General features: G+C 40.5%; 1 protein-coding gene across 2 annotated transcripts; it reads right to left on the minus strand.

Annotated features, from left to right (window-relative positions):
• Positions 1 to 1,958: 1,958 nt before the first annotated feature.
• Dtwd1 (DTW domain containing 1) lies at positions 1,959 to 21,004 on the minus strand. Of its 2 annotated transcripts, none has more exons than XM_050133024.1 (5): positions 20,911 to 21,004; positions 17,727 to 18,051; positions 13,494 to 13,637; positions 12,273 to 12,531; positions 1,959 to 2,501 (listed from the first exon to the last, which is right to left on the minus strand). In XM_050133024.1, exons 2-5 carry the CDS (start codon positions 18,033 to 18,035, stop codon positions 2,254 to 2,256), a joined length of 960 nt encoding a protein of 319 aa, XP_049988981.1. In that variant the 5' UTR covers positions 18,036 to 18,051; positions 20,911 to 21,004; the 3' UTR covers positions 1,959 to 2,253. The 2 variants fall into 2 exon arrangements, with proteins under 2 accessions (XP_049988981.1, XP_049988979.1); XM_050133022.1 differs by lacking the exon at positions 20,911 to 21,004 and adding an exon at positions 19,650 to 20,892.
• Positions 21,005 to 21,017: the final 13 nt, after the last annotated feature.

Raw genomic sequence — 21,017 nt, forward strand, 5'->3', positions numbered from 1 at the left:
TTTTATTACATTGTTAAGGCTTCCCAATGGGCTGAGAAGGCCCTGTCACTAAGCCTGGCTGTGTGGGAAGAGTGAGTAAGAGGCTTCCCAAGCTGAAGCCTTACAGATCTGTACAGTGAGACCTGGGCACTCAGCAGCTCTCGTGTCTCTTTCTCTAATCCTTCCCTGCTGAAGTCTTCTGGACTTACTCCCACATAACTTCACCTTTAGAGAAGCCCCCAATTCCTTTATTACACGTGTTTAAAAAATTAGACTAACATAGCTGGGCGGTGATGGTGCACACCTTTAATCCCAGCACTCGGGAGGCAGAGGCAGGCGGATCTTTGTGAGTTCGAGACCAGCCTGGACTACAAGAGCTAGTTCTAGGACAGGCTTCAAAGCTACAGAGAAACCTTGTCTCGAAAAACAAAACAAAACAAAACAACAACAACAAATTAGACTAATACTTTAAGTGCAGTCTGCTTTTCTGACCAAATCCCACCTAAAATAGCTGGCTCCCGGGAAGAGTCTGAGGTGAGATTGAATTTGCAACTCTATTGACTTCAGGATCCTAGGTGGTGAAACTGAAAGAAAGAAAAGAGACTAGCAAGGAGGGGAACCCAAGGCAAACTGACAAATCGCTGGACAGCATCGCTGTTGTGGTATGGAGTCCGCGAAGAGACAGTATCAGTCTCTTGGCAAGTCTTCCTGTCCAACCAATCCTGTCATCATGTTGGGATGAGCAGGCTGAGAGCCTGGATACAATACAATCTGCTGAAGGGAGCGGACACTAATCTAGTTAGTACCGCTAACACTGCAGATCACATCCCAAAGCCCTTTTGGCAGCCACAGGGAATCCCGCAAGCCTACTGGTATTGTCAGTGTGTAAGATGGGAACTAAGACAAAGTCATTTGTCAGGAGATTAAGAAATAATGGGCTAAAACTCCTCCTGGATGTTCAAGATGTATGTGTTACTGTATCCAAAGATGGGCTGTCTACTGGCACAAAAAATGCCATAAAACAGTTAAATACCAGTGCAGTAAGGCACTCCCTGCGCACATGTCAGATAGGTGGCTGCATGTCACATGACCTACACAGGGGTTCAGGGACAGGAAAAGGGCAACCTTGTACCCTCCAGCAGGTGAGCAGAGTCTTGTACATTTATATGTCAACAGCCAAACCACAAAAATAGCAATACAGCCAGCTTGGAGATGTTTATGGCTCAGATTCAGAGCGAGAGGTACTCAAAGCAACAAGAGCAGGGCTGAAGGGCCCTTATACAGGGAAAACAGCTTAAGGCCATTAAGAGTTTATCACACCAAAGAGAAACAAGGCAAGTACAGCCAGCTCATTATTCCTACAGGTATCCTCTGCTGTCGGGCTAAGCAATACTGTCATCTGAGGCATGTGCGTTACTCCTGCTGTGAGATGGCAAATGAGAGGTACAATCATTCTCTCCTCTCTTTTCTTCAACCTGGTAACTGTTGTGATGGCTTGCAGAACTGCGTAAATGATGATACACTCAGCATACACCCGGCTCCGCCCTGCCCCAATCTAGACTTTGCCCTACTTAAATTAAATCAAATTCAAGCTTACCTTTATTTCTAAAGGCATGTTTCAAACATGAAGAAATTTACTTTAACCCCATATTGCTCACTCTTGAAAAATAAATTCCATCTCGTATGGCTTCCTTAGCACACCAAAACAGACCTGTTTCTGTTGGACCATGTGCTCTTAGCCCTGGGTCACCTGACTCTCCAAGCAGGTCATAGGCACATCCCTCCTGCAAGACTACACGATGCCTAGAGCAGAGGCCAGGCAGAGGGAGGAAGTGTGGGCTTACAGAGACAGCACAACACGCCACCTCTGCCAATCTGTCATAAACTCTAGCAAATTATGTTTCACTTTTTTTGTTTTGCCAAAAGACTCTGACTTTGTTTAAATCCAGAGGTGAGGGCGAATATAAGTGAAAAGAGAAGACAATCTCTAATCATATATAATGTCAATCCCGTAAATGTAACAAAACATATTAAAATATACAACTGATATATGCCCAAACTGACAGCTTCTGAACTCTATCTTTCAATCAGGACCATCTCTTTAAAATTACCAAAATTCAAATTTCCCTTTAAAAAAATATGGTAAAAGGAACAAAACTAAACTTTCCCCGAGTCCGCTCACAGGCACTGAGCACACTGAACTCCCCAGAGAAAACAGGCTCAGCTGCAGCTTGTGAACATCAGACAGCCACATGACAAGCGGAGTGTGCAGAACTAATGGATGAGCTTTGGTTTTGTCTTCTCTCCAGAGTCCTTGGCATTCTTTATCAAGCGGTACATAAAAGAGTAGAAGAATAAAAGATTGTCATATTGTCCTTTGTATTTCTCTTTCAGCATGTCACTATGGTAGTCTACCAGGAAGTAATAAATGGCTTCAATTGTGGAAAGGAAAGTATCCGGCTTCCCTTTTTGATGGCGCCAAAAGCAACTTTTTCTTGTTTTCAGTTCAACTTGTAATAACTCTGCCAAACAAACAAAGAAGAGAACATGTGAATACTTCTCAATCGCATTACTATTGAGAACAACAATAATAACTGGTGCAATAATATGCATTGATACACAATGATGATTTCATTACTTCAAGGGTTTTTAAAGCACAGATAGGTTCCTTCTATTCCAATTCTAATAGGGTATTATTATAAATGTACAGAGGAACATAGAGAAACAACGTTGCACAGAACAGAACCGTGTACATCCCCACTGTCCCTGCTTCTCAGACCTGGTAAACACATTGAAAAGTCAACAATCAAGAGAGTCTTACTAAGGGTTTCTATCCTGCTAGCTTCTACCCAAAGTTCCTTCTCAAATTTTGACTCGTTGACAGAACCTCATTATCCATTCGCAAAAAAGATTTAATTTATCTGATAAATGCGATTTTTTTCTAAAACAGTTCCTATTTTTATTCATTCTCTCTTTTTTTTCCTTTATACTTTGGTATAGGTTCTACCTGGGGAAGAGGAGGGAGAGAAATACTGAAGTAGGGACGATGTGGGATTCCCCTCTGTATGCTGTGAATATGTTCTATTATCATTGGTTAATAAAAAAGCTGCTTTGTCCTATGGCAGGGCAGAATATAGGTACATGGAAAAACTAAACTAATTGCAGGGAAAAGACAGAGTTAGGGAGACACCATATAGCTACCAAAGGAGACATCAGAACCTTACTGTAGGCCACAGCCTTGTGGCGACACACAGATTAACAGAAACAAGTTAATTTAAGATGTAAGAGTTAGCTAGGAATACACCTGAGCCATCGGCCAAACAGTGCTGTAATTAATACAGTTTTTGTGTGATTATTCAGGTCTGGGTGGCTGGGAAACAAAGTGCAGTCTCCAATTTCAGAAATGGTGCCCAATGTTTGGCAACGTACATGCACATAAAGCTTAGGGCTTCTAGACCCACAAAAACAGGAGTCAATTGCAGCTTCTTGGTAGTCGTATTTTTTCAGCTAGGCTCTGCTGCTGGCGGCTAGCAGAGGCGCTGTTCCTTTAAGAGATGGCTTCCTGGTTCTACTGGCAGCATGACGGCTCTTTCTGGAGGTTCTGCACAGAGCACTTAAATGGGGTTGGTGAGCAGCATGTGGCAAGTTGCTTAATAGACCTGCTGAGCTGGGGCAATGAAACGTGGCTGGCAGAACTGGTGGGCAGTAAACACACCTCCACTATACTGAAAGGCTGAGAGAGGTGGAGCCAGCAGCCAGGGCTGCAGTAACCACACTGCCTACCTTTTTTTAAAAAAATGCTCCTTGTCAGAAAAGGATTTCAAATATGCAATAGGACAGATTCAGACACTAAAGACCTCAAAACAAGACATAATGTGTTTAAAAAAATGTACGTAGGCTTAAGAAAAAAAGAAAATAGGTATAAGTAGTTATAGAAAAATAGTTTTAAAGAATAAATTCTTTAAAGAGACAGTAAAAATAAAATATAACAAAAAAGCTACATAAAAATGAAAATACACAAAGAATCTGGATTATGCATATTATTGTGTTTTCTTTGAATTTTTTACTGCAGAGACATTTGATTCTGGGGACTGCTAAGCCAAACCAATATATATATTTATATATATTTCTTAAAGGCATCTAGACTTCATACTTTAAGTCTAAGGACATGTCACTTTGGAAAAGAAGTTCTGCTTTTGTTTCTACAGAGGACAGAAAGCTGTGGATTCCTTCCAGGCTAATGTGGCTTGATGGAACAAGAGCCCTTGAAAGGTCTCCATAAACCCTAAAAACACTTTGCCCAACAAACAGCAGGGAGGAGTTTGGAGAAAACAATGACCAAATTCCCAAAATAATCATTTATAAATGTTTGTTTTCATTCAAAGGGGGTTGATTATAAATGGCTAATAGACACAATTGAGGTCTTATTAAAGAAAAAAAAGGGGGGGTATATAATAAAGAAATGAATACTTGGGCCTGGAGAGACGACTCAGTGATTAAGAGCACTGGCTATTCTTCCAGAGGTCCTGAGTAAAAATTCCCAGCAGCCACGTGGTGGCTCACAACCATCTATAACAAGGTCTGATGCTCTCTTCTGGCCTGCAGGCATACATGTAAACAGAATACTGTATACATAATAAATAAAATCTTAAAAAATGAATACTTTACATTGGTATAGACTTTAGTTTATTGATATAAATTTAAGGTCAATTTTGTTATATGTATATTTCTAGTCTTGTTTAAGGAATTGTGTTTATACATCTCATTTAAAATGTAATATATAATTAAAAATTATGGATTAATAGTCATCTATAATAATCAAACTTGTAGTTAAGTTTTCTAGATGTGCAGAGATATATTTTAGATGGTTAGGTATTCTTCAAACCTTTCAAAGATCTATAGAATATAGCATTTAAAATATTTTAAGAACTTAGACTTTTCTCAACCATGAGATATTGTCTGCTTCTGGCAGCACCAATTGCTTCAGAGAAGTTGATGGGCACTGAAGAAACACGTTAAGGAATTTGCCTTCAATGTGACAAGGCTAGCTATTTGGGCAAGAAACTGCTCTTGCCTGGACTTCTGGATGGTATGTTGTATGAACTAGACGTGCCTGACCCACATAAAAGTGACTACTGAACATTCCAAAAGATGGAATGGTCCTTCAGAGTTCCTGCCTCACAGAAAAAAACTGCCAGACATTCTTCAGGACACACAAAAAAAGTGACTGACAAACTGCAAATATAGGCAAAATAGTCTTTCAAATTTCTTGCTTTATGAAAAAGTCTGCGAGATACTATGGGCCTATAGATTGAAGATGGGTGCCCCAACATTACAGTAGAATTTTGGGTGACTGTCCAGGCAGGGAGATGTCTCTGACAATTCTAGAACTTTGGAAGTTGCTTACAACACACTTCCTGTTTACTTAGGTAATATTATTTCCTTCTGGGGTCTTTGATTGTTGAAGACAGATAGCTATAGCTATAGTTTTCCTTAGTTAGGATAAAAGATAAATTAGATAGGAAACTGTAGACTCACAATGAAATATTTTAATTCCAATTCTTGCTTGATAGCTGTTTTTTATATGCAATTTTACTATGTTAAAGTTAAAACCTTCCTTTTTTATTTAAGCAGAAAGGGAGAGATGATGCAGGAGTCCCCTCTGTATGCTGTGACTATGTTTTATTACCAGTGATTAATAAAGAAGCTACTTTGGTCTTTGGCAGGGAAGAATATAGCAAGGTGGGAAATCCAAGCAGAGATAGAGGAAGAAAGAAGGTGGAATCAGGAAGACACCATATAGTTGCTAAAGAAGATGCCAGAACCTTACCAGTAAGCCACTGACTTGTGGCGATACATAAATTAATAGAAATGGGTTAAGATGTAAGAGCTAGCTAGAAATACGCCTGAGCCACCGGCCAAAAGATTTTGTGTGATTGAGACTGAATGGCTGCAGGATCAGACAGGACAGAAATCTCTGTTTACGATGGAAGAAGGTAACATAGCAGCAGGGAGGTCTGAATAAGTTATAAGGAATCATACTGTTAACTATCTACCTAAAAATACCTATAATACATGTAAGTGGGTGTATAAATATGCATACATAGTTTAAATAAAATTTTCTCATCTTGGCTGACAATGTTCCCTCTAAGAACCAAAGATCTAATTAAAAAAAAAACAGGCATGAGAAGCCCTCTTTTGAGTTGTTGGTAAATGCTGTCCAAGAGACTCCAACATTACAGGTTATTGTTAATGCCCTTGGTTGCCCCCCAGAGGTGGAGGGTAAAAGTCCTTATGCTGAAGACACTATACTCTTCAGACTTAGGGTCCAGAGGTCCCTGTGTCAGCCCAAGAGTCTCTTCCCTGAGTACTAGCTTTCATGGTACCAGAAGGCAACCATGCAAACTTCCAAAAGAAACCAACAGTCCTACTCAGCTACAATATCTACAAACCATAACAACAACCAGCTTAGCACGATATCTTAAGGGTACAGTAGTGGCACCCATCATCTGGTGGTAACCAACTGCTCTCTAATCAATGTAACAAACCCACTAAACAGAGAAAGCATGCTTGATACGAAAAACCTGGCCACTTACCCAGGATTATGAACTCATGGATCTTGGAGGAGAATCTCTTTATACTAAACCAGTATAAACCCTTAACTATTTTCAACATGCCTTCATAATAAAAGTCCTAAAGAAAGTAAGGATAGAACATACCACAATATAATAAAAGCTATATATGACAAACAATAGCCAAAATTATACTAAACAAAGGAAACAGAAGATGTTTAACAAAGGAAAACAGAGTATTTCCTCTAAAATCTTGAACACACAAGGGTGCTATTTTCCTGATTCCTATTCCATATAATTCTTGAAGTTTTAGCCAGAGCAGTAAGATATGAGAAAGACATAGGGAAGATCAACATTGGAAAGGAAGAAATTAATCTATTGCTTCTTACAGACAATGTGTTCCTACACTTAAAACACCCCATGGGCTCCACTAGAAAACTTTTGGGTCTGATAAACACATTCTGCAAAGTCAAAGGATACAGAACCCACTAGCTTTTTTATATAGCAATAACAGACTTGCAGAGAAAGAAATCAGGAAAAAACAGTCCAGTGTAATTGTTTCAAAAACGAAACAAAGCAAAACCAACCCACCCACCTAGCAATAACCTAATCAAGGAAGTGAAAGATCTCTACAAGGTGGGGAACTGGGAAAAAAAGGAATACTTGTTCATTGTTGGTGGGAATGTAAACTGTGTGGCCACTATAGACAACACTGTGGAGGTTTCTCAGAACACTAATAAATGAAACTGCCTTACACCTGTCAACTTAGTCATCTGGTTAAAAGAAACCAGCTAAGGAGGGACATACTTCATGTCAAGAACTGCGAAGTAAAATGATATGAGACATCTTTAGCAACAACGGAACAATTCAGATAGCAGAGTAATAAGCAATCTAAAATGGGAACCTAGAAAATGATGTATCACAAAGACAGGAATGATTTCACAGACAAACATACGCCACTGCTGCCAACACGACTCTTCAAGGAATTCTAAAAAGATGTACTATGTTTCAGCAAGAAGGGAAAAAAGAATGCTGAGGAGTAAAGAGGTCAAAAGTTACACAATTCCAAACATACCTCTGTATAAAACCTCTGTATAAAATGGTAATCAGGAGAGGTTCTAGTTTGTGGACTAATAGTAAAAGACAGACAGAAATAATGAACACATGCAGTAGCAATGTGAGCAGGAGGAGACTGAACCACGTGCAGATGGAGGAAGTCTTTAGAGCATTTGAAGGGAGAGCTTAAAATGCTGACTTTGAACTTAAAAAAAAATCTTTTAATTCATTTAATCTTCTTGTCTGTTTCTGTGTGCACACGCTATATTATTGCTATAGTGTGTGTGTGTGTGTGTGTGTGTGTGTGTGTGTGTGTGCTACATATAGCATGTGTATGGTGGCAGTCAGAGGACAAATCCATAGCAGTCAGTTCTTGTTTTATACCATGTTGGTCCTGGGAACTGAATTTAGGCCCAAGCCACCTTGCCTACCCAGCTTTGAACTTTTTGACATGCCATGTGCCCAATCCTCAGAAAGAATTCAGATAGGATTATTTTAAAACAAAAAATTTAAACCTTATTTCAGGGAAAAAGAAAAAAAAACAGAAAAACTCATGTGTGGTAGTGCAGCTCTGCGACTTTAGGGCTCTGGAAGGCATCGTGGGCTGCAGAGTGAGTACCAGGCCAGGCAGAGGTACAGAGTGAACTCGTCTTCCCTGCTGGCTAGCATGGACAGTGCTGGAATTGCTACTCAGGCTGCTCACTCACTTTAGACCGTGTGTACTGCAATTCCAAGCTGCCAAGCAAGACATGCCTGTCGCTGCGATAGTGACAGGAGGCTCACCAACCTCTCTGTGACTAAGTCTACAGCCCACTCCATGGGAGAGAACACACACTTGATACCTGAAACCTGGTCAAAAGCGTATGGCTGGGGAAATTACTGTGCTTTCCCTAAAGGAACATGCTGTCAGACGGCTTTCTGAATCTTTCTGTTTAGACGAAGAGACCAGTGCTGCTCTCAGCCTGGCGAAGCTCCTGTTCACAGAGGGTTACCGTCAGTACAGAGATGAATCTGGTCAGAGTACTGACAGTAAATGACCGATGAGCTCGTAAACGAAAGTGGGCTCTATGTCATCTCCATCTTTTCTCAGTGTGGCAATGCACCCTGTAACAATATGCTGGGACGCTGTGGGTAGCAGGGAGGAACAGCTCAGTCACCATGACATCAGGAGCACAAGCAGCTAGGGCCCCACGGCCAGGGGATCAACTGCACGAAAGGAGTTCAACGTGTGGCAGGCTCGGTACTGCACCAGCCTAATGCAAGCTGATAAGTGACTAGACGCAGTGCGTTCTACTAGTAAGGTAACTTTTTAAGTCTATTTGCTTTATTTTATGTGTATGAGTGTCTGCCTGTGCATATGTACGAGTGTATACCATGTGCGTGCCTCCAAAGAGGGCGCTGGATCCCCTGGAACTGGAGTTACATGTGAGCTAACATGTGGGTGTGCTAGGAACTGAATCCGTGGCTTGACCACTGAGCCAAGTCTACAGCCTGTTACAGTGATTCTTAATTCAGCGTTCACAACACCGCAATGGAGGCAGAACTCCTAGGACAGACATCCGGGAGGTAAAGTGTGGCTTACTCAGCTCAATCAAATGAAAGTGTTTTAAGATCTAAAGGCCACAACTGTTCACAAACATGGACTGTTTCTTATAGAGGCAATTTGGTTTATTCAGAAATATGTAATTATACCCCATCCCCATTATTCCTGAGGAGGCAGAGAAGGCAGGGGCTGAATCAGGACATGCAGAGAGCTGCTTTTAGAGACGCATTTCATGGTTTTGAAATAGGAGGAAGTGAGAGGCATGCTTTCTATGGGAATCAGGAAGGAGTAAGCAATCTTTAGTAAAATCTCATTTTAGGCAATGATAGTACCAGAATATTTATATTTAGCAAAATAGTACCAGAATAATTCCATTTATAGGTATTTCAGGGACTTTCACTTGTATTCATTCATTTGAACCTAAAAATCACCATATAAGGTAATACTAAGAAAAATGTCCCAGAAAAATCTTTAGACTGAGGAGTAACTTGCTGCAGTCATGGGACCAAGAGGCTGTGGCAGGCAGTGATCTCTCACTTCTTCAAAGCGCAGAGCAGTATGGATTCATCTACTAAATAACAATAAATTCTTCAAAGTCGTGTGACCCACAGGTACAAACTAATTAGTTATCTAACAAATTAATTAAGCCAGTGAAATGTACTTCACACTTCCTTTAGTTTGGAAATGATTAAGGCTGTCGTACATCTTTTCTTGAAGGACCTATTGGCAACCACACAATACCAACCAAGCAGCTCTCTTGTCTTCTAATCATAAACTGTTCGATAACTGGAAAATTCCTAAAGTTTTTAGAGAAACCATTGAGAATGTGAAAGGAAGAACTGAGAAAGGTCTAAAAGAACAAAAGAAACAGTATGTGGACCTGAACTTCAGATTACTGACTGTGTTATATTTAAACTGTTATTAGGAGTTCAGCATTTCACTCAAGTGAAAAGGCATACAGGGCCGGGAGATCGTTCAGCGGTAATGTGCTTGCTGCGCAGGCCGGGAGGCGGCTCAGTGGCTAACACACTTGCCCACAACACATGGACCCAAGGCCAGGAGATGGCTCAGCGAGTAACACACTTTCTGTATAACACCATGGGCTTGAGTAGATCCTAGAATCGGGGTGAAGGCTGATGTAGCAGCATGGGCTTGAGTAGATCCTAGAATTGGGGTGAAGGCAGATGTAGCAGCACACAGCTACAATCCCAACAGCTTTGATGAGATGGAAGTAGAAGCAGAGAAGGGGACAGTCAGAGGCTTTAGGTCAGCTAGTCTGGGGCAGTGAACAAGAGGCTCTGTCTGAAACACGATGACACCAGACATCATCCTCTCACCGCCATGTACACTCAGTGGCATGCACGTGCCTACAGAACACATAAACACACGTACCTACACATGCACACATGCATTATATATACACATAAACACTTAGACACATAGCTTTTCATAAAAGGCATAGAGAGAAGTAAAAAGAGAAATTCTTATAATACTACACTCAGCCGGACCACCACTGTGAACTCACAGTTTGCACACCTAATGTTTCCTCTGTTCTGTCCACTGAAGAAACAGCCTGTAGTGACTGACAAACAGAACTCAGCTTCTAGTCTCAGATCCTAGCAAACAAACCACAGGTCTTTAAGAAAATGCTGATTCCAAGTCTGTGTCAGGAAGAAAGGCAAAGCAGGTTTGAGATGCTCTGCTGCACCTGCCGAGCCAGTCCTACCCCAAACCACTGAGGCCAGTGACAAAAAGGCCGTTAACACAGGAAGAAGGAGCATGACTAAACTTTCTCCATTTTTCACTTCTCAACATAATGACTGCTTGATCCATGAATACTAAACACTGCAGAGAAAGTCTACAGCCTGGAAGCTTTCCGCCAGTATACTAAAGGAAAACAAACCTTTCCGGGCAGAGATCTGGCAATCAGCACCATCATTAGTAGTCGATTATAAATATGGAAACAACTTGTTTTGTATGCTTCCCGACTTAATGCAACGGTAAGTATATAACCTCAATGCAACGTGCACGAACTGTTCGAGCAGACAACGGGTATAATGACAGGGACAGGACACACTCATGCAGACAACGGGTGTAATGACAGGGACAGGACACACTCATGCAGACAACGGGTGTAATGACAGGGATAGGACACACTATCAATAACGACAACAAACGACAGACATGAACTGGACCAGCCGTAGACAAGCCTGGATTTAGTCTTTCTTTAAAGTATGCTAACTATGGGTCTGGAAAAAGAAAAGTGGTTAACAGCACTTCCCGTTCATGTGCAGGACCCAAGTTCGGTTCCCAGTACCTACATTAGGAAGCTTGCAACTGCCTACAACTCCAGCTTCAAGGGATCAGATGCCCTCTTCTGACCTCCATGGGTTCCTACATGTACATGCACACATATACACACATAAATTTTAATCTAAAAAGTATGCTAGCCAAAATATCTAGACTGAGTACAATCATGAGATATGAAACAACCAATCCAACCACTTTACCAAAATCTAAATCAACCTCAGACCCTGAATTTCCTGTAAACAATTTGTTTTTCCAATGCTTGCAGCTGCTCTCAGGAGTTCCTGATGGCAGGGGAGTGGTTTCTGGTGGGTTTGGCTGGGGCGTGGCTATCAGTTAAGGATCCCTACATAAGCTGCCCTGGAACACAATAAAGGGAGCATTCTTGGCACTTTTGTTTCAAGGATGCCCGGTGTCCTCATGTCTCTCTCTGTGTTCACAGCCCCCAACATTTCCCCGACACAGCATTTTAACTTGGCTTTTAAATGCTTGTATACCCTTAGTTTCTTAATCTAGAACAGTTTCCTAATTTAATTTTCCTTGATTTAGATTTTGGTAAAGTGGTAACAGTGTTGTATTTCTTACACAGGAGTGTCCTTATTGTTAAGAAGAGCAATAGTACTTAGAGTGCAGTTGTGCAAAGCCTACTGCACCCATCTTGTACATAGATTCATAAACACACATAATACAGAAAGGGGGAAGAGGAACAGAGCAAATGTGAATGTTGAGTGTACCTTTTCTTTTCAGGGAGCTAAAAATGAGAAGTTTTTCTAAAGGAAGCCTATCAAGGAACGTCCCCAGACACATTGCCTTACCCCGAAGGCGCTCATCAGAGGTTATCTGGTTTGTCTGGCTCCAGGTGCTATCAATAAAGACCACTCTTTTCAATGCTGGGCCTTTGTGCAGGCTCTCATTCAAATCAGAGCCTCCCTCCGCCTCAGTTCTCTTGAGTTTAAAAGGTGGCACGTCAAGATCATCAGTTTTGCTTCTACTTTTACTTTCAATCCTTTGTTGCAGATGAAAAAAGACATCTTTTATTGAGATGGACTGAGGCCCAGGAAAAACAAGTACAACCTAAAACAAAGAAAGTCAGGTTAGCGCCATGCTGCTGTGATCTTCAACATAAATTCTGACTTAAGACTCTAAGAAAAAGAGATGATGAATGTCTAAAAAAATAAGCATTACATTGATTCCATTATTTGCTTCCTTCCATATATGGTAAAGTTTTAGCTTTTTCCTAATAGCATATAATCGTATTATACTACCTGGAGATGTTAATTCAAAATAATTTATTCACTAATTGACAAAGCCAAGTTAATGGTACCTTGAATTAAAACACACACACACACACACACATTTCTGTGGTATGGTGCTATACTCCTATAATCCCAGCACTTGAGATGCAGGGACATGAAATCAGGTTCAGCCTGGCTTCCTAAGAGTTATAGGCCAACCAAAGAGAAAAAAAGGCAATATACATCATACTTTCTAAAGACAACCACTGGAAACTATTCAAAGACTAGATACTATCTTCACTTGTATAATAAGGAAAGAGAAAATAAATAAGGCAGGTGAGGAAATGGTGTTGTTTTTTACAGCTATTACTGATGGTACTATACAACCGTATAATATAGTGGAGACTGTGAGATACACTTGTAGGCTTGATATCTACAAGATTAAGACAACAGGATCTTGAGTCTCAAGCCTAGCATGACTACACAGTGAAATTCTGTCTTAGAAATATATAGAGAGTATAATGGTGTGTTCTAATTGATCAAATAAATGGTATTTAACTGACCAGAGAACAATACACAAACATATTACTAGATCAAACTCAGATGTGATTTGTAGATATAACTTTCTAAATAAATTCAAATTATATAGACATATATATACTGTGAAAACATCACTGAAGTAAAATGCATATTTAGCAATAAATGAGCACAACACTAGATTGCTAAGAATAAGTTCAAATAAGTTCAGAAAGGAGATGGAGCTCCGAGCTCCCAGGAGGTCCTGAGTGCTAAGCCGCCCACCTCATGGTCCTTTCCTTCATATTCTGGGATGCACGGGTATGTGTAGATGCTCACGGAGTTAGGCGCTAAGAGCTTTGCGTGCACAGCGGTGCTTTTGCCGTCTGTTTCATTTGGATGCTTAATGATATCGATCTTCAGTGGAAGCTAAAGTAAAAAGACAAACAAAATGAGTATAAAATTCTGACTTTTATGTCAATACAAACCTCTGAAGCTACACATCAAGTTCACACCAAGTTCCTATGAGCACACTTCCAGCTGGAGGCGGTACTGGTTAGGCCAGAGTGCTAAGGATGGTAAGTCATCACAACCCCAATCGCTCCCTCGAGGCTGACCATGTGCCTTAGCAACTATTTCAGCACAGGCCACATGTACGCTGCTTTTAGAGCAACGATCCAGGACTGTTTTACTTAAGTCACGTATGCAGGAAGTCCAGTTCCTCACATCTTAGCATCAGTGCCAAGGACATCTTAAAAACTAATTTCTATCAACTCTAGAATTCAGATTTAAAATTCAAATAGAAATCCTGTTCATCACATATTTACAGTAGGATTTTATGATCTTTGGCAATGCATTTTCACAGCACAAACCAAGCTGCCCACAGGAAAAGCAGCAACAAAGTAAGCCTTGAGAGCTTTGACTAACTCTTCTCAAGTTAGACTCGATACAAGCCACACAGCAACACTTGTCCAAGTGTTTCCCTCAGTCAAGGACAGATTAATTCTTCTGTTCAAAAATAATAATTCTCTTGGGTTTCTTGAGCTAATTTGTTTATTTTTTATTATTTAAGTTTCTTCATTTCAGACTCTGTTGTTTGGTAAGTACATTTACCAAATCCAAGACCATCATTCCATTCAAAGAAGGTAAGAGCTCTACAAACAGGCGCAGAAAAGCAGTCATTTTACCCTGAAACAGAAAATTGTCCCAGCATAAAATCAAATATGCTACATCTACATTCTAATAGATCTTAATAATATTATATCTATGAACCAGCTGCCACAATCAAGAAAATGATCTGCCACTGTCTAAAAATTTCCTAGTATCCTCTCTTCTTTCTTTCCCACCTGCCAGTTGCCACCTTGATTCACTTTTTCCAGGATCTTATATAGATGGAATAATAAAATATGGTCTTTACATCTGGTGTCTTTAACTCAAAATAACAACTTTGAAATGCCTAGATACCGCTCATCATTTGTTCTACGGCTCACCCTATCCCATTAAAGACGAGACTTAAGTAGAGAGGCAGCCGTAAGGTCACAGGCCATGACTGAAGTGGGACAGCATTAGCAGAGACGGAAATCACACAAGGCAGCAAGATGGAGTCTTGTGGAGAGAGCCTCACCTTCGGAACCCAGAGAGGAGCTGCATTAGGAGACAGAATCTGCCTTGTGAAGAAGGACAGACGTCCGAAAGGGTGAGACGGACCCTTCGGGTGCCTCCAAGGCTACTTTTTAGAGGAGTGGTTGCTATACACTACAAAGTAAACCACATTTCCTTTCTTTTTCTTTCTGAACAATTATGTGAAGACAGGATGCTATAAACAGTATACCTCCAAGGGATGCAGGCACAAATACATACTTCACACAGCTTCCAACTAGGATTTCAACATCATTATTCTCTTTCATCCCACTCAGCCCAGGCATCATTTATGACACGGGGTCAATTGCATGAAATCAACATAACAATTTCTAACTGTAGGAAATGCATCATCTAAGTAGGCAGCTCACAGACAAGTTGATGAGCAGAGCTTAAAACTCCAAAGGCTCGCATTAATAGCTCTGATCGACTTTACATCAAGAACACAGAATGGATTTTAAAAATGAATAACAACCAAACAAGAACACAGAATCCAATGTTATTAATGAGTTTTGCAAATGATGTACACTAATTTAATTGTATAATGAAAAGGAAGTTTTATGGACTAAAATCTCCAATTACAAGACAATTTCACACAATTCACAAACTCAGGACCCAATCTAGGCCATCATCAGTGCATCAAGTGATGGGAATTTATACTCGTGTTCTGGTTCACCCATTTGACAGGAGAATCACATAAATACTGACATGGCAGAATAAACACTACAGAATTGACCAGACCAGAGGGCAGTCTGGAAGAGCTGGTCTACTTTGATCATGCAACAGGATGCCCATTTGTCTTCCAGTGGCTATGTTCTTAACAAGAGACTTAGCACACACGCTTCTGCTCAAATATATCAAGATGCCACCAGCAGGAAGGCACAAGTGCTTCCCCAAAGCAAGCCTTTTCAAACAGGGCTGCTGACGCTGGAGGTTTTGGGTTTCTCCCTTCTTTTTTATCTTTATTCATTTCTTATAGTTTTCAAATTCTGCATCGAATAAAGATATGTTTGATCTATTCTTGTCTTACTTTTCTGTTGCTATGGCAAAACCCCACGACCAAAATACTTATAAAAGAAATAGTTTATTTGGGGATAACAGTTTCAGAGCATTAGTCCATGACCATCTTAGCAGGGAGCAGAGCAGAGGGCAGTGGACATGGTGCTAGAGCAGTAGCTGTAGCTGAGGGTTCACATCTTAATCCACAACCACGATGCAGAGACCGAGAGCACTGGAAACTGCGCGAGTCTCTTGAATCTCAGATCCAGCCCCCAGTGACACAGCTCCCCTAATGAGACCTTATCTCCTAACTTTCCCAAAATTTGGGGATCAAGTATTCAAATACATGAGCTGACAAGCCATTTCCTTGCAAATTACAATTGCCCAGACTAAAACTTCAGGGGTAAGAGGGACTTACTCCTGTGTTCAGCTTCCCAAGCAAGCCCTCTGGCAGCAAATGCTGAAGGTTTCTTTAAAACTGAGGTGTAATTTACAAACAACATTGTTTGGACTATTTCTCTTAATGTATATCAATATATCAAATTTTATGGGCACTAAAATATACATTTTAGAAAACTATACAGTTGGTCAAATAATTGGCGTGGTTTTTAAGTACTTCTAGTAGATGGTGAGGACTGCCACTGGTTTGGAAAATAAACTTGTTACATTTCTATCAAAATAGTAGCCCTATAAATACAGCTTTTAGCTTTCTAATCTACAACCCTTTTTTGAACATACTTTAAGATAAAAAGGTTTTTTCTTTAATGTTTTTGAGACAATGTCTTTCTAAGTAACCCACGCCTGCCTCAAACTCACTTCATAGCCCATACTGGCATCAATCTCCTAACCAATCTGCCTCAACCTCCTGAGTTCTGCAAGTACACTTGGCCAGGTAAGGTTTTTAACAAAACGTTTTCTTTATGTGGCTGTGGCATAAACAGAAGATAGGACTCTGATGTGTATCGTTGCTATTAGTGAGGACATTAACAAAAATCCTTAATCTCAAACTTTTATTATTTTCTTTTCTGAGCAATCTGGAAATGTATTACCGCATTCTTGGCCAATAAACTTTGCCTTCATTTTTATGTGTGATTTTAGACTCCCCAGGACACCATGGACTTGCAAGATGATTCATGTAACAAAATAAGCATTAAATTGTCTTTCATAGTTCAAGTCTAAATAAACATTAAACATCACAATACATATTTCTGAACTCAACTTCAACTTGTTAGTGACAAGTCACATTTGAGCTAGGTGTAGAAGGGAATTCTCTAAAGTCGTAATACATGCTGATCATGCTTAATATACTTGCTTCTCACATTTGGGTCAATGCTAGGCAAGTTAACACATACATAATAAATTCTTTAATTACATGTAAATAATCCATTAACACTTCACTTACAAAAAGTCTTGATAAATACCACAAACCATGAAAAGCAATGGATTTAAGTCAGCTTTCCAAGTGGTTTGAAATCACCGTAATCACAACATAGTCCAATGTGAAGGGCCCAGCCCTTTACATTTTAGCTTAGTTTAGAATTGGCTGTGGCCATCTGCTCCATTCTACATATCCGATGGGGAAAGTCACAGAACCTCAGGCAAACTCCCACCTTGATTCTACCTATAATGTTTTCCCAAGGACCTGAAGTTGTTTTTGAAGCTTCTTCAAGTGAGACTATAAAACTGTCTTATGTAATTAATTTTTTAAACTGATTAATGTCATCAAAATTATCTAATTTATTTCAAACTCAAGTGATTTTTCTAGAAACAAGAAAGAGATATAGTTTCACCAGTGTCAAATTATCCATTAATACAATTCACTTCCAAGCTCATCCAATGTATCAGAGTAGGCATAAGCTATCTTTAAAACAAGCCTCTTACTTGTACAAGTGGAATCTGCTCAGTGGGCACATTTTCCACCGGGACATAGCAGGTGTAGCAGTAGAACATCCTAGAGCCACCGCACTGGAGGCACCGTGACCTCCCACTCCGCTGAGCCTTATGGAGCACTTCCTGAGATGCTAAGCGTAAGTTCTGAAGCGGGTCTTCTGAAGCTACGGAAGCAGTTTGGGATTGTTTTGTTTCCATACAATTTCCATGATTTTTTTCACTTTCTTGAGGGAATACAGATAGACGGAGAGCCATTCTTTCTTTGAACCAAAATGTTCTGTTTTTAAAAACACGTATCATAGGTGCACTGTAAAAACTAAAAGGAGAAGGCATGAAAAGTGTCACTCTTACAAATAAAACTGTCCATATAATTTACGCTGTTAGGGTTAGCATTTACCAACAGATATTACTAAGTTAAAAACCCACTGAATTGAAATCCTTGAAAATACAAAATTGAAAAACAATCAACTCAAAAGAGCAATTTCAGTTTCTCTTACCAACTATTCTTCCAACAGAAAATGGAAACGTGCTCTATTAAAAACCACTTCAAACATAAAATTTAGACACCGGTGGTCCATTTTGATAGTACCAATTTGTCTCAAATATGGCAATTCTGATTTAAAAATATTAAGAATATAATGAATTTCTGTTCGTATCATACAGAAAAACATTCAAGCATGCAGACTCTAGCTTTGAATTGACACCCGTGACAGAACTCTCACAGTGAACTCCCATGAAAAGAACAGTGGCGTGAGCGAAAAATCAGTTGGCTGTTATGAGCTATTATGAACACACACGCCTTTCTTCTTCCCCTGATTCTCTGACCACTGTTCTGCTTAAAGTTCCTTCCCAGGGCAGGTCATAGAAAGTCTAAGTTTAGACGGTTCCACTTTCATAGTAGACGAACAAATGCCCGTTTCAAAATGGGTTCTGCCCTACACCTTGGAGGAAGGACAGCTGAAGAACCCGACAGACCCTGATGGTTCCCTTTCACTCTGCTACCAGGTCAGCCTACAAAACACTCTCAGTAAGAACCCAAGGCAGGGGCTTCTGGGAGCTTCTGGGCAGTTGACTATGCAGGGGCTCACACAAGGGGAAGTCATTCACACACCGTAGGGCAGTAACACCTCAACTGCACTGGGAGGAAGTGCCTGAGCATGGGGCTCTTCCCTACTTCTGCCTGCCTGTATGTTTCAATCTGCTCAAATATCCTTCATAATAACCAGTAAATGCAAGCATTAATGTTTCCTAAGATCTGTGGGCCACACGAGCAAATCAAATGCATCTAAACAGGGGTTGAAGGAATCTCAGCCTGTAGTTAGTTGGGAGGAAATTCTGAAGGCCCAGCTTGGGAGTGGTTATGAGGATGCAGCAATCTTGGGAACTGAGCTGTCAGCCTGTAGACTCTGACACTGTCTTCCGTAATGTCAGGGCTGAATTTGAGAACATCCGCTAGCATCCACCATAGAATTACTGCTGGGGGGAAATCCCCACACCTTTTGAGATCACCAGTATCCATGATGATTATGGAGTGAGAGAAGAAGAAAACACACCATTCTGTTCTTCCTAACATACACATGCTCTACAAGATATATTCCACTCCAACTATAATTAGTCAACCATAATACACCTGCTAACGCTGAAACAGCTATGGACAACTGTATTTGTAAATATAAATATAAATAAAAAAATATATATGTATATATGTATATGCCATAAGGCGAAACATATGATCTTAAGCCTCCTGAATTTTTCAAAAGTACATACCCTCAGACACTCTAGTAAAGAAACAACAATGTAAGAACTTCCCCACTTAATATTTTCTGTGCAGGTTATGTATATGCATGTGTGTGTGTGTGTATGTGTGTGATGACAATTAATGAAAAAGAGGACATGGGGGATATAAGTGCATACCTAAATATGTGAAGAGAGACACGGCTGGAGTCGTGGGGGACTGGAAAGACTTGGGAAACAATGGCTACTCCCAAGAAACCAACACACGAGCATCTTAATGATCTATTCATTATGCAACTTAGGCTGAAAAAAATAACTTATAATTCTTCCTTCTACCCAATGTCTCCAAAATTAATCACATTCATGCAGTTTCATCTTGTCTCCTCTTGCACATAACATCGATACTTAGGCACAAAGTCAGATTCTAATTCAGTTCCTTATTAATCCACACAGACAAAGCCCAGTCTTACACTTCTGGGTACTTATTACTCAGTCCACATATTTGATATGGAGAAATGTATTCATTTAGAGGCTCCTTTCAGGAAAACTTTCCTTCTGGCAAAAGTAGAATTCTTTCCGATTTACCTATTTATGATTTTTTTTATACTTTTAGATAGATTCAAATACTTGTCAACAGATTAAAACCATTCTGTAAAATGCATTCAGGATGAATCTCACTACTCAACTTTCGGGCTCTGCACAGCCTGGTACAGATGGCAGGCTAATACTTAACTTTATTTTCCTCAAAGTGAAGTAAAAGGTTAGCTTTTCCATTACAGTAAGTTGATTTGCCTCCTAAGGGAACAGTCTTTAAATTTCACCTATCTTGAATTGTGAACTATTTCAGGATCACACAAAACCGTTTTCAATATCTGTTTGTGAAGTACTAAGAATTGGTCATGTAATTTGTACAGGCACAATAACCACTTTTTAAAACATCCGAGATATCTCCATTTTTTTTTTTTAAACACCGAACTAGAAGCCTCCTCCACAGAACTGGTTATATGACAGGCAGTGTGTCTTACAAGCTTTAATTTGGAGTCCAATCATAAGCAGTCCTGAAATGCTGCAAGGTTAGGTAGGCATCGCTACTCCTACCCAACCAAAGGGGAACTATCAATGCAAAGTCTTGTCTTACATTCCCAAGAAACAGACACTAGAAACGCGTCTGCTTATTGGCTGATGGTAACAGCATACACACCCCTGTCTTCCTCCTTCCATGACCACCCTCAAACCACTCCAAAGCCTGAATTACATAATGGCGCTCACAGGGAGCTGGCCCTGCCAGGATTGAGCTCCCCGAGTTGGGAAGCCTGGTAAATCGTCATTTAGGCCTCAAACCATTGAATCTGTCCCCACAGGCACGAATCGCGGCGCTTGCCAGCAGTAGGACCTCCGCGGGGACCCCGGCCCCAGCTACCCGACCCGAGGGAAGGCCGACCTGCTCCACGCCGAACTCGCGGTCCACACCGCCTCCGCTCCGCGCGCCCTACCCGGAGCGCTTTCTGCAGGACACCGCTGGGCGGGAGCTGCGGTTGCCAGGGCCAC

This window comes from Alexandromys fortis, unplaced genomic scaffold, assembly GCF_014885135.2.
Source record: "Alexandromys fortis isolate MF-2015 unplaced genomic scaffold, M_Fortis_MF-2015_v1.1 scaffold_6, whole genome shotgun sequence".
NCBI classification, from domain to species: domain Eukaryota; kingdom Metazoa; phylum Chordata; class Mammalia; order Rodentia; family Cricetidae; genus Alexandromys; species Alexandromys fortis.

What these genes read in the sequence shown, in the direction of transcription:
- Dtwd1 (XM_050133022.1), bottom strand. Translation starts at nt 19,759, where the DNA reads ATGAATAGATCATTAAGATGCTCGTGTGTTGGTTTCTTGGGAGTAGCC. An exon ending in ATGAAGGAAAGGACCATGAG is followed by an intron (nt 12,532 to 13,493) that starts GTGGGCGGCTTA and finishes TCTTTGTTTTAG; the next exon opens with GTTGTACTTGTTTTTCCTGG. An exon ending in CTCTGATGAGCGCCTTCGGG is followed by an intron (nt 2,502 to 12,272) that starts GTAAGGCAATGT and finishes TTTGTTTGGCAG; the next exon opens with AGTTATTACAAGTTGAACTG.